Raw genomic sequence first — 13,277 nt, 5'->3', positions numbered from 1 at the left:
GTTGGCAGGCGGGAGCTCATGTGTGTGAATGACGTGTGCCATTCTGTCGCCGACCTCCCTTCCAGCCTGTGACCCTGCTGTCTCTTTTCCATCTGCAGCTGTCTTCCAGAGGGCCACGCCGGGCATGGACACCTTCTTCCCAACCTGGAGGAGCACGGGCGGTAGTGTGATCACCCCACCACAAACCTGCTAAGGCCATCTCAGGGGCGCGTGGGCCAGGATAGGAGGGTGGCCTCCGAGGGCCACAGAGCCATGCCTTTCGGCCTGAAGCTCCGCCGGACTCGGCGCTACAATGTCCTGAGCAAGAACTGCTTTGTCACCCGGATCCGCCTGCTGGACAGCAACGTTATCGAGTGCACACTGTCAGTGGAAAGCACAGGGCAGGAGTGCCTGGAGGCCGTGGCCCAGAGACTGGAGTTGCGGGAGGTAAGAGAGAGGGAGAGGGGTCCATGAAGGGAAACGCCCCGGGTTCTGGCACCTGCCTTGTTTTTCGGAGGAAGTGATGTGTCCTGTTGTTCTGCAGTGGGTGGAGAAGCAAGGGTACCACCTGGAGCTTGCCCAGGGTGGTGGGAAGGAGGTTTTGGGGGAATTGAAAATGAGCCCCTCTCTGCACCAGCATAATTTTTCTTTTCTTGAAGACAGTGGGGTGGGTAGCTGATATTGGTTTTCCGGGGATTTATCAAGGAGACAATGCCTGCAAGCAGTGTGGCTGCAGCTGCTTTTGGTTTGTTTGTTTCTCTATTTTCTTTGGTAAGAAAAAAGACGAGGAAAAGCATGTGAAGTGGGTGTGCCCTGTGAGGTGCTTTGTGGGAAGCAAGGATTCTGGTCGTGGTGATACCCCCGGCCCTCTCTTCCCCGGCCTGCGTGACGTTGCCATGGGGTCCATGGAGCCCAGGTGGCACTTGGCCAGGAGCGTGGGCACTCCTGAGAAGAGACACTGTGCTGTGTGTCATCTGTGACAAGCAAGCCCTGCTTTCTTCAATCTAACAGACGTTCCGGACACTATACTCTCATGAGAAATCCACGTGTCAGCTTTGTGCTGAGAGAGCCACCTGACGAGTTGGCCGGCATGTGGGTAGGGTGTAATAATTGAAGGATGTCAGTCCCCCAGAATCTCAAGTGCTCCTGGACAGGAGGAAATCCTGTGTAGCTGTCCTCAGCTGTGGATACTCCCGGGGTCCAAGCGAGTACTGCCCAGTCTCAGGGGACAGAAGAGGGCTGGTGATTGCTGTGGGAAGTGGTTGTGTGTGGTCTCTCTCCACCTGCACAAAGGGCTGGCTGGCTTCCTCGGGGACAGCTTCCCCTGAATGCCTGTGTCTCCTGCTGCTCCTGGTGTTTGCGTGCTGGTCGTGAGTACTTTCCTGAGCGGCTGACGACCCTGGGCAGCAGCATGCACAGCTTGGTAGCAGACTCGAGACTTTATTGATTGGTAGCTGGCTGTGTTTTGTACATTTCTAGCACTTGAGGGTGCACATAGATCTATATATTTTAAATTTTTTCTAAGTTTAAACTTTAAAACCATTATTTATGTTATTTATTTGAAATGGACACAGAGAGAGAGAGATTATCTTCTGTCTGCTGAATTTGTGTCCCAAATGCCTTTAACAGGCCAGGCCAAAGCTGGGAACCTGGAATTCAATTCAGTTCTCCCACGTGTGTGGCAGGGAGCCAAGTACTTGAGCTACTGCCTGTCAGAGTGCACATTAGCAGGAAGCTGGCGTCAGAAACAGAGCCGAGACTGGAGCCCAGTGGGAAGTGGGCATCCTCAATTAACGTCTTCACTGCCGGGCAAGCACCTGCCTGTTGAAACACATCCACGCGTAGGAGGGGCATGAGCATAAAAGAGAAACCTGAATACTGCCGCTTGTTGGACAGCACTTACCTAATCCTTGTAAAATGGTTATGGAACGTTTAAAAAGGTATGCCATGGGTTAGCTTTGGAGTGCTTCCACTACGCACATCAGTGTTCTCCACATGCATTGCAGGCAGCATTGCATGTGGTACATAGCTGCTCAGCGCAGGTTTTTGAGTCTTGAACTCGAGTTCAGGTTGTGGTTTGGTCACTTACTGGCTGGATGACCTTGGAAAAGGTCCTAAAGCTCTCTGGGCATCAGTTTTCCCATCTCTGAAGTGGTAATGACCCTTACCATACAGGGCTATAAGAAACATTGAAAAAGATACTCTATAGAAAATGTGTACTGCTATGTGTAATAACTTCTAACTGTTCAAATTGAAGAGTCTTAAGCAGTTTTTTTGGTGGTTGTTAGAGAAAATGTTGAACAACTATCTTGGGCCTGTTTTAGTTCTTGGTGAAATGAAGATACATGAGGTGCGGTTGTGTCTACAGCACACACACACAGAATGGTCGGGGATCTAGCATTTGAATAAATGGTGAAGACTGGATGGACTCTCTGCTGATAGAGTGCAGGGACAGCTGAGACAGGGAGTAGCTCACCTTGGAGTTGTGCAGAGTGCAGTCCAGCCCACTGGACACTGCAGCCCAGGAGAGCAACTTCCACAAAAGGTGAACAAGATCTCACTGTTAACAGAGACTCAAACTGTACCTGGCAGGGCAGTGCGTAGGAAAAAAGGCAAAGTCATCCTTAGCACAGGGGACTAGGTTTTCAAAGATCCAGGGGTACAGAAGAACAGCCTCCATTCCTGGAGACAGAGCAGGCCTACCTGGATCCCCAGGTAAAGCCAGAGTGTTTGGTGAAAGGTGGGTGGTGTCTGAGCATGGGTAAGGTAATGATTCTAGGAGACAATTGTTTCTGTCTGTGAGAGGGCAAAAGTCAATCCCAGATTATCCCACAAACACGTTGCCACGGAGGGCAGGGCAGGGCAGTCCTGGTTCTGCTGTCAAGTGTGTCTTGTGTGACTGACGTGCTGATGCTCAGGTCAGGTCTCTGCTGAATGCTGACTTTATTTTTTTACTTTATTTTTTTTTATAGTATGAAATTTTTTTGACAAGCAGAGTTAGTGAGATAGAAAGGTCTTCCTTCCGTTAGTTCACCCCCCAAATGGCTGCTGTGGCTGGCGCACTGCACCGATCCGAAGCCAGGAGCCAAGTGCTTCCTCCTGGTCTCCCATGTGGGTGCAGGGGCCCAAGCACTTGGGCCATCCTCCACTGCCTTCCCGGGCCACAGCAGAGAGCTGGACTGGAAGAGGAGCAACCGGGACTAGAACCCGAGGTGCCGGTGCTGCAGGTGGAGGATTAGCCTAGTGAGCCTCGGCGCCTGCCCTGACTTTATTTTAACAGAGCCTAGTGGGTTCATCCACATTAGAGAAAACCACTTTTGGGGCCGCTGCTGTGGCATAGCTAGTTAAGCTGCTACCTGCAATGCCTGTCTCCTACATGGGTGCTGCTTCGTGTCCCAGCTGTTCCACTTCTGATCCAGCTCCCTGCTAATGGCCTGGAAGAGCAGTAGAAGATGGCCCAAGTGCCTGCACCCACTTGGGAGACCTGGAGGAAGCTCCTGGCTGCTGGCTTCAGCTGGGCCCAGCTCCATTGCGGCCATCTGGGGAGTGAACCAGCAGATGGGAGATATTCTCTCTCTCTCCCCGCCCCCCTCCTCCCTCTGCAACTCTTGCAAATAAATATATAAACCTTAAAAAAAAATCACTTTATTTTAGAATTTTATGCTTTTACTGGATGACAGATACCCTTGAAGATGTGACCTTTTTTGAACCCATCCTGTAGATACTTTTGAACTAAAGGCTGCAATGCAGTGATCTTAGACTTTGCTGTTCATTTGCTCACAGCCACCTCGACAGCAGAAGTAGAGTGTTGTGAATGCAGGGTCGGTTCCTCACACCTGAACTTTGTATTTGGATCATTTTCCAAACACAGTTGATGGTGTTTTCTAAGGGAGGATAAGAATCAGTTTAAAATATAGCAAAATGTTTGGCCGTGGCCGTGGCTCACTTGGTTAATCTACTCTGCCTGCGGCGCCGGCATCCCATGTGGGTGCCAGGTTCTAGTCCCAGTTGCTCCTCTTCCAGTCCAGCTCTCTGCTGTGGCCCGGGAAGGCAGTGGAGGATGGCCCAAGTGCTTGGGCCCTGCACCCACATGGGAGACCATGAGGAAGCACCTGGCTCCTGGCTTCGGATCAGTGCAGTGCAGTGCAGTGCCGGCCGTGGCGGCCATTTGGGGAGTGAACCAGCTGAAGGAAGACCTTTCTTTCTGTCTCTCTCACTGTCTAACTCTACCTGTCAAATAAATTTTTAAAAAATATAGCAAAATGTTTAGCTCTTATGTAATCTTGGAAACTTGAAGATGGTGAATATTTGACTTTATTAGAAGTAATTAGAAGGCATTAGAAGTACCTTAGGCATATCCTAGATTCTATAACAGCTTTATATTAGGAAAGGATATACAATATACTTAACAATAATTTTTAAAAGATTTATTGAAAAGATTCATTTATTTGAAAGGCAGAGTGTTAGAGTTGGAGAGACAGAGAGAGATCTTCCATCCGTTGGTTCATTCTCTAAATGGCCAATATGATTCAGGCTGCCCCGGACTAGGAGCCAGGAAACTAGAAGCCAGGAACTCCATGTGCATCTCCCATGTGGGTTGCAGATACCCAAGTACTTGGGCCAACTTCTGCTTTCCCAGGCACATTAACAGGGAGCTGAATTGGAAGTGGAGCAGTTGGGACTCCAACTGGCACTCTGATGTGGGATTCAGTGTTGCAGGCAGCAGCTTACCGTACTGTGCTACCATGCTGGTCCTAAAAGTAATTTAGATTTAACTTTATTAGATAATTTAAAAGTAGATTTATTTTAAAGATTTCATTTTTTTAGAGCAGATTTCGATTCACAGCAAACTTGAGAGGAAATTATGCCGGCTGGCGCTGTGGCTCACTAGGCTAATCCTCTGCCTTGCGGTGCCGGCACACTGAGTTCTAGTCCCGGTTGGGGCACCGGATTCTGTCCCGGTTGCCCCTCTTCCAGTCCAGCTCTCTGCTATGGCCCGGGAAGGCAGTGGAGGATGGCCCAAGTGCTTGGGCCCTGCACCCGCATGGGAGACCAGGAGAAGCACCTGGCTCCTGCCTTCGGATCAGCGCGATGAGCCGGCCTTGGCGGCCATTGGAAGGTGAACCAACGGCAAAGGAAGACCTTTCTCTCTCTCTCTCTCTCTCACTGTCCACTCTGCCTGTCAAAAAAAAAAGAGGAAATTACAGCAATTTCCCACATACTATGGTCTTCTCCCAAATGTATCCGCCTTCCCTGCTGTCAGCATTCCCAACTAAGTAGCCTGGCACAATTAGTATCGCCCAAAGTCCATATTTTACATTAGGGCTCACATTTGCGATTGTACATTCCATGGGTTCGGATGAGCGTGTCATGGTGTGTAGCTGAACGGTTGGTCAAGTTTTCCGGGATCCAGTCTGTTTGGAGTGCACTGGTGTGCTGCCGTTTCACTTGCGTTCAGAAGAGACCAGGCCTGGCTGTGTAGTTATGAAGCAGTCAGGCTCTGGGGACTGTATAGGAAAGGGTTCCTGATTCCACAAACCCTAGAGTTGGAGAAGAGGGCAAATAAGGAAGAAAGCAAAGGGAACTGCTGGGGCCATGGTGCAGAAACAGGAAAGAATATGACTTTTTCAGGAAAAAATGTATGTGGAGGGCTCTCGACCAGGGTCAGTGGTATCTGCTGGGAGTCTACAGACTGGCTAGACTCTGGTTTTGATGTGACTCGGTAGGGAGTTTTAAGTAGATCTGTGGAGCAGCGTTTCTGAAATATGTCACAAAGAAGAATGAAAACAATTGCCCCCTTTAATGTCAGATTTACTGCACTGAGCAGTTTCCAGGTGGAGTGTCCCTTATCTGAAAATCCACAGGTGTCTCAGGTTTTGGAATATTTGCGTATACATCATGAGATATCTTGGGGATGGGGCCCAAGTCTAAATGTGAAGTTCATTTAGGTTTCCTAATATACCTTATACACATAGCCTGAAGGTAACTTTATACAGTATTTTAAATAATTTTGTTCCTAAAATAACAATTCATGGTGTGGAATGGCCTGCTTGTTGCTGGTAGGTTGACACTCAAAAAAGTTTCAGATTCTGGAGGATTTCAGATTTCTGGGTTAGAGGTGCCCAATCTGTAGCGGCTGACTTAATTCTCGTAACAAGCCTTTGAGATGGCTGCTCTCACTGTCCTCCTCTTACAGACGGGGAGACCAGTCTCTGGGCTGCCAAGTGATCATATAGGTACAGTGTATCTGGATCAGGGAGTTTAATCCTTTCCCTCTTCCCCACATAAAACTTGAGGTGGAACGTCGAGGTATAAAATGGAACTGTTCTGCTTTTAGATTAGATCAGACCACTTCGCAGATCCTGTCTCCGTTAAGCTAAAACCATGATTTGTTTGCATATTTTCAAAGTAAGTACAGGGGCCGGCGCTGTGGTGCAGTGGGTTAACGCCCTGGCCTGAAGCCCCGGCATCCCATATGGGCACCGGTTCTAGTCCCAGCTGCTCCACTTCCGATCCAGCTCTCTGCTATGGCCTGGGAAAGCAGTAGAGGATGGCCCAAGCGCTTTGGCCCCTGCACTCACATTGGAGACCAGGAAGAAGCTCCTGGCTCCTGGCTTTGGATCGACACAGCTCTGGCCGTTGAGGCCAACTGGGGAGTGAACCATCGGATGGAAGACCTCTCTCTCTCTCTCTCTCTACTTCTCCTCTCTCTGTAACTCTGACTTTCAAATAAATAAATGAACCTTTAAAAAAATAGATTAAAAAAAAAGTAAGTACATGGAGAGGCAGCAGAATTTAGTGGCTGGAAATGTGACTTTGGACCAGCTTGTCAGTTTGACTTCTGGCTCTGCCACTTACTAGCTCTGTGCAACTACCCTGTATGGTAGCTCTCTCATCTGTAAAATGGAGAAGGTGAAGTAGCAACTTGCATGTGGTGTTGGGAGCCTTGAGAGTTAATTTTGAGATGTTACAGTCTCATTGTGCCTGGCCTGGAGAAGCACTCGGCAAGGCTATCCAGAGATTGCTGTGAGACTTCCAGAGACTGAGCTCTCACACTTTTATGAGTTTGCTTGTTCCATTTCTAGATAGCTTTAATTATTAGAGCTTTTGAATTCCTTGCACAATTGTGTTGTCTAATATGGTGGCCACATGTGGCTGTTGAACACTTGAATTGTGATTGATTTGAACTGAGATATGCAATAAAAATCACATCATACTAGTGCCTTATTTTTTATATAGAGTGTAGATAATTGATCATTTTATATTGATATTCAGAATATCATTTGTTGTGATATTTTATCTATTTGAAAGACAGAGACAGCCAGAGAACTTCTGTCTAGTCATTCACAGCCCAAATGCCCACAACAGCTGGGACTAGGCTGGGCTGAAGCTGATAGCCGGGTATTCAGCCCTTTCCTCCCACATGGGTGGCAGGGACCCAGCTACCTGACCTATCACCTGCTGCCTCCTAGCAAGCTAGAATCAGGAGCAGAACTGGAAATTGAACTAATTAGTCTGATTTGAGATATGGTTTTAAATGGCAGTGCCAAATGCCCAGCCTATTTATTTATCTGAGAGGCTGAGAGGGAGACAGGGAGAGAAAGAGCGAGAGCGCTGCATCGGGTGATTCAGTCCTCACACGCACACAGCAGCCGTGGCTGGGCTGGGCCAAAGCTGGGAGCTGGCAGCTCAGTTCAAGTCTCCTATGTGGGTGGAGGCGTCCCAACCAGGATCCCAGATATCAGGCCAAATGCCTGCCTCCACCTTTTGGTACTGTTTAAAATTAGCTTCTAGAAGGTTAAAAATTACACATGGGCTCACAGGGACCTCTTTAATAGTAGCAGTGAATTCCAATAAAATGTGAAAATATGCTAGAATGATTTCCTTTAAACATAAACTTCACTCTAAGCTTAAATCACTCATCCTTTCTCCACTTAGTGTTTTTAACAAAGGTTTCTGAGATATTCTTTCATCTCCTTGCTAACTTCTCTTTGAGAGAGAGATCCAGTGGGCCATCCCTCGAGAATCGTGAATTTGATCACTCTCCTAAAGCTAAACTAAGACCCCTGACTTTTCAAGGAGGCTAAATAAAACAGATTTAGTAATTTCGTAGGGTGGGTGGTTTCCTCTTATACAACCCCTTTTTCTTTTGCAAATTCCTATTTTATTTCTTTTTTTAAAGATGTGTTTATGTACTTGGAAGGCAGAATTACAGAGAAGGGAAGTCAGATGTCTTCCATCCACTGGCTTATTTCCCAAACGGCCACAATGGCTGGAGCTGGCCCAGACCAAAGCTGGGAGCTGGGAACTCCATCCGGGACTCCCATCTTGGTGGCAGAGGCCCATGTATTTGGATCATCTTCTGATGCTTTCCCAGGTGCACTAGCAGGGATCTGGATTGGAAGTGGAGCAGCTGGGACTTGAACCAGTGTTTACATGGAGTGCAAGTGTTGGAGATGGCAGCTTAACTGGCACCACAACCAAGCCCCTCATCTTTTCTGAAAGCTGTTTTATCCCAGGATATCAGCAACAGTAGTTTTCCACATTTTACTCTTTTCATAATGGCTAGAAATGATAAAGACAAAGAATCTTAATGTGCATTTCCTATTATCAAAGAAAATTAACTTACATTAAGAGTGGTTCTGGAGTTTGATTTATTTGTTAATCTTTTGGAGATTTGTAAATTATGTGGGATTTGAGGAGCACTTTATTAATTAGAATAGCTTATATTCTGGCCTCTCAGATGATAATGAAGGTATTTATAGCTTGCTTAACCATATCCATAAATGTGTCTGTTTGTAGAGAACTAAAATAAGCAACACAGATTGAAATCTACTGAGGGGCCGCTGATGTGGCATAGCAGGTTAAGCCGCCCTTGTGACACCAGCATCCCATCCGTATGCTGGTTTGAGTCCTCATTGCTCTACTTCCCACCCAGATCCCTGCTGATGCACCTGGGAAAGCCTTAGAAGATAGCCCAAGTGCCTGGCCTCCTGTATGCACGTGGGAGATCCAGGTGAAGCTCCTGGCTTCAGCCTGGTCCAACCCTGGCCATTGTGGCCTTTTGGAGAATGAACCAGCTGGTGGACGATCTCTCTCTGTCTCTCCTTCTCTCTCTCTGTAACTCTGCCTTTCGAATAAATAAATAAATCTTAAAAATGAAGAATCTCTGTGTACAAAGTTAATTGAAAGTGAATCTTAATGGAGAATGGGACTGGGAAGGAAAGAGGGGGGAGGAAGAAGAGGTGGGAAGAATAACTATATTCCTAAAGTTGTACATATGAAATTTGTATTCTTTAAAAAATAAATTCATTAATTAATTTTTTAAAAAATGAAGATTCTGGGGCCAGCATTGTAGCATAATGGGTAAGGCTGCCACTTGTGATGCTGGCATCGCGTACAGGCACTGGTTCAAATCCTGGCTGCTCCACTTCCGATCCAGCTCCCTGCTAATGTGCCTGGGAAAGCAGTGGATGATGGCTCAAGAATTTGGGCCCGAGAGACCTGGAAGAAGCTCCCGGTTTGGACCAGCCTAGCTCCAGCCATTGCTGCTGTTTGGAGAGTAAAGACTTCTGTCTCCTCTTCTCTCTGTAAAACTCTGCCTTCCAAATAAAATAAATTTTTTAAAAAAATTAAGGAATCTACTGAGGAGTAGGGTATTGGGGGAAATTTCTAGTCTTTGAATTCTTCCCCCCCCCCTTTTTTTTTTTTAATTTGACAGATAGAGTTAGACAGTGAGAGAGAGACAGAAAGGTTTTCCTTCCATTGGTTCACTCCCCAAATGGCTGGTATGGCCGGAACTACACCCATCTGAAGCCAGGAGCCAGGTGCCTCTTCCTGGTCTCCAGTGTGGGTGCAGGTGCTCGAGCACTTGGGCCATCCTCCACTGCCTTCCTGAGCCACAGCAGAGAGCTGGACTGGAAGAGGAACAACCGGGACTAGAACCAGGAGCCCACATGGGATGCCAGTGCCGCAGGCAGAGGATTAACAAGTGAGCCACGGCGACAGTTCCCCTTTGTCTTTTTTTAAAAAAAGATTTATTTATTTATTTGAAAGACAGAGTTACACAGAGAGAGGAGAAGCAGAGAGAGAGAGAGGTTTTCCATCCGATGGTTCACTCCCCAATTGGCTGCAACAGCCACAGCTGTGCTGATCCCAAGCTAGAAGCCACGGGTCTCCCACGTGGGCGCAGGAGCCCAAGGACTTGGCCCATCTTCTGTTTTCCCAGGCCATAGCAGGGAGCTGGACTGGAAGTGGAGCAGCCAGGCCTTGAACCAGCGGCCAAATGGGATGCTGTGCCACAGTGCAGGCCCCTTCCCTTTGTCTTCAAAGCCACACTGAATCTGTTTCTTAGTTTACAATGGAAATACTGCATAAGAAAGGCAACCTATTACGACTTAAACTTCTGCTTATGAATGATTAGCTCTTCAAAATGCTTGCAGTAAGATCATGGGTTTAATCTTGAGTAATGATCAAGACTGCATCTGTAACCCCTACAGATAGCACGAAAGCCTTGCACGGGCCACAAAATTGGGAAAATGAAACCCTTCAAAAATCTATTCCTGTTATTAATGTGCAGGATAATACATCTCTTTAAAGTAAGTGAACAAGGAAATTGAAAACACTCCAAACTAGTTTTCAATAGACTTTTTTTTATTGCAGCTCTAACTTTACAACAAAATTGAGCAAAAGTTTCAGGGATCTCGAGATCTCTGTATCTCCCTGACCACCACCCCCCCCCAACTATTTTTAAAGGCTTTTATTCTCTAGAATCCTCTCTCTCTCTCTCTGTCTCCCTCCCTCTCTCCCTCTCCCTCTCCCTCTCTCTCTCTCATGTTTTTATTTACTTATTTGAAAGAGTTACACACAGAGAGAAAAGGAGAGGCAGAGAGAAAGAGAGGTGTTCTATCTGCTGGTTCCTTCCCCAATTGACTGTAACGGCCAGAGCTTTGCCAGTCCGAAGCCAGGAACCAGGAACTTCTGGGTCTCCCATGCAGGTGCAGGGGCCCAAGGACTGGGCCGTCTTCTAGCAGAGAGGGGGATTGGAAGTGGAGCAGCCAGCACTCTAAGTGGCACACATATGGAATGCTGGCACTTCAGGCAGTGGCCTTACCTGCTATGCCACAGTGCCAGCCCCCTAGAATCTTTTCATAATATCCAGACAGGAGCACTTTAACACTAAAATATTTGTACACCAATCTGCCAAAGAAGAAACTAATGGATTTTTGAGTGCAGCCTACATTTGTGCCTCCTCTGTTAAAATGCATAGTCCCAAACCAAGGAAGTCAGGAAACTGTTCATATAAAAAAATGACATTTTACTGTGGCTCTCCCTGTACTGTTTCATTGTGGTGTGGTCTCAGTAATTGGTTCAGAGATGTGGCTCCTCTCCCTGGGAACTAGTTATCAGCCATCTTTTCTCATCATTGCAATGAACTCGTTACAGAACCTATGGCCCCAGAGCTGTGAGCATTAGATGGGCCTTGCTGACAATTAGCGGTTTACTCACGTGATGCAAGGAAACCTTTGGGTCATGCAGGCACTGGATTCGCTTGGAATCATCTACCACCTTCTCCTCAACCATGTGGCAGTGTTTAGCAGTGAGGCTTGGCTTCCAGAACTAAGCCACAGTTTCAGTTGGTAGATCAGTTAGGAAGAGGCCCAGCGTGATCTCGGCTGGTCTCCACAGGATTAATGGTTCCTTGGACAGTGCACAGGAAGTTGGTGGTGCACATGTTAGATGCCGTGAGACCTCAGGCTCCGATTTCTGCTTCCTGCATGGCACCATGTAGACCCGGCAGAGTGAGTGTGGGCTGCGCTGTGTGCTTGGGCAGGGCAGTGTAGGAACTTGGAGTTCAGTAACTTTACACCACAGAGCAAGAGTAGAGCTCAACAAGAAGACTGCTTTGGGGATGGATTCATAATCCGGCGTGGGGACAGCAACGAGCTCAGGAATGGTTTCTCCTTCCTGCTGGACAACCAGACTCAGCCCCTCTAAAATTAGGATGGACGTGCCCTCTTGATTACCTGTCTTTCTAAGTTCTGCCCTGGGCTGGAAACCCCATTTCTTTTCCTTTCCTTTCCCTTTCCCTTTCCCTTTCCCTTTCCCTTTCCCTTTCCCTCACAGGCAGAGTGGACAGTGAGAGAGAGACAGAGAGAAAGGTCTTCCTTTTACTGTTGGTTCACCCTCCAATGGCCGCTGCGGCCGGCGCACCACGCTGATCCCAAGGCAGGAGCCAGGTGCTTCTCCTGGTCTCCCATGCGGGTACAGGGCCCAAGAACTTGGGCCATCCTCCACTGCACCCCCGGGCCACAGCAGAGAGCTGACCTGGAAGAGGAGCAACCAGTACAGAATCTGGTGCCCCGGAACCCGGTGTGCCAGCGCTGCAGGTGGAGGATTAGCCTATTGAGCCGCAGAACCGGCCAACCTCATTTCTTGAGTAGCTGTAACTGCATGGAGAGTCACTCTATAATACTGTGTCCTCTGGAAAATGCTGTATTGTAGCAATCTACAATCTGATGCCACAAATTGGGTTTTCCCATTCGAGGTGGTTTGCAGTCTACTTTAGCACTGTATAATGTTAACTGTCATTCAAGATACTACTGTGATTTCTCTTGTACTTCTGTATGCTCCTTTTTAGCATGTATATGTGTGCACATCTGTTGTATGCATGCATGTGCACGGAAGTGTGTGTACCCTGTTCTTTCTCTATGTATGTTTTGTGGGGAGGGATGTCAGGTTGTATTTAGGTATCTATATGGGTGGGAATGTGAAAAGGAAATTTAAAATACTAGCCTTCAAGGCATAGGAGCAATAACATTTTTAATTGTTTTTTTTGCAAAGTTAGTTGTCAAAAAGTATATATGTTAATGTGACCCCTTTGTAATTTGAATGTTACTAATTTGGGCAAATATTATGATTTGAGTATGAACCATAAAAATATCCCCCAGATGTCAGAATGACAGTTAGTGAGAGATAACAAGTCAGGGTTAGCTAGTTAAGCAGTTATGAAGCTTGCTCTTCCTTCCTTACCCATACTTACAACAATACGGCAACCACAGTTTACCTATAACTCATTGATCCATGCAACCTAAGTGCTAGTCATCCCAGATACGGTGGGATGCGCATTGGCAGCGCTGTGCTCCCTGGAGGAATTCGGTGTAACGCAGAACTGCCTTGGAGCCTTCTCAGTTAAGTTTGCTAAAATAAGTACCCACATTACCTCATTTTAAGGTTAGCCCAAGCCTATATCATAGATCTGCAGGAGAGCGTCAGAGTGTGTCTGGGGATCCCATAAA

At 47.3% G+C, this 13,277-nt stretch overlaps 1 protein-coding gene across 2 annotated transcripts in view; it reads left to right on the top strand.

Moving 5' to 3' along the window:
* Nucleotides 1-13,277, top strand: part of PTPN14 (protein tyrosine phosphatase non-receptor type 14) — a 191,323-nt gene that overhangs the window by 77,290 nt on the left and 100,756 nt on the right. For both annotated transcript variants that reach the window (XM_062210342.1, XM_062210343.1), the window contains exon 2: nt 99-426. In XM_062210342.1, coding sequence (XP_062066326.1) covers nt 253-426 — 174 coding nt within the window. In that variant the 5' untranslated portion in view covers nt 99-252. The remainder of the gene's footprint in view (nt 1-98; nt 427-13,277) is intronic.

This window comes from Lepus europaeus, chromosome 14, assembly GCF_033115175.1.
Source record: "Lepus europaeus isolate LE1 chromosome 14, mLepTim1.pri, whole genome shotgun sequence".
NCBI lineage: Eukaryota > Metazoa > Chordata > Mammalia > Lagomorpha > Leporidae > Lepus > Lepus europaeus.
The sequence above is the reverse complement of the archived record's forward strand: the minus strand, read 5'-3'. Positions and strand labels throughout refer to the sequence as shown.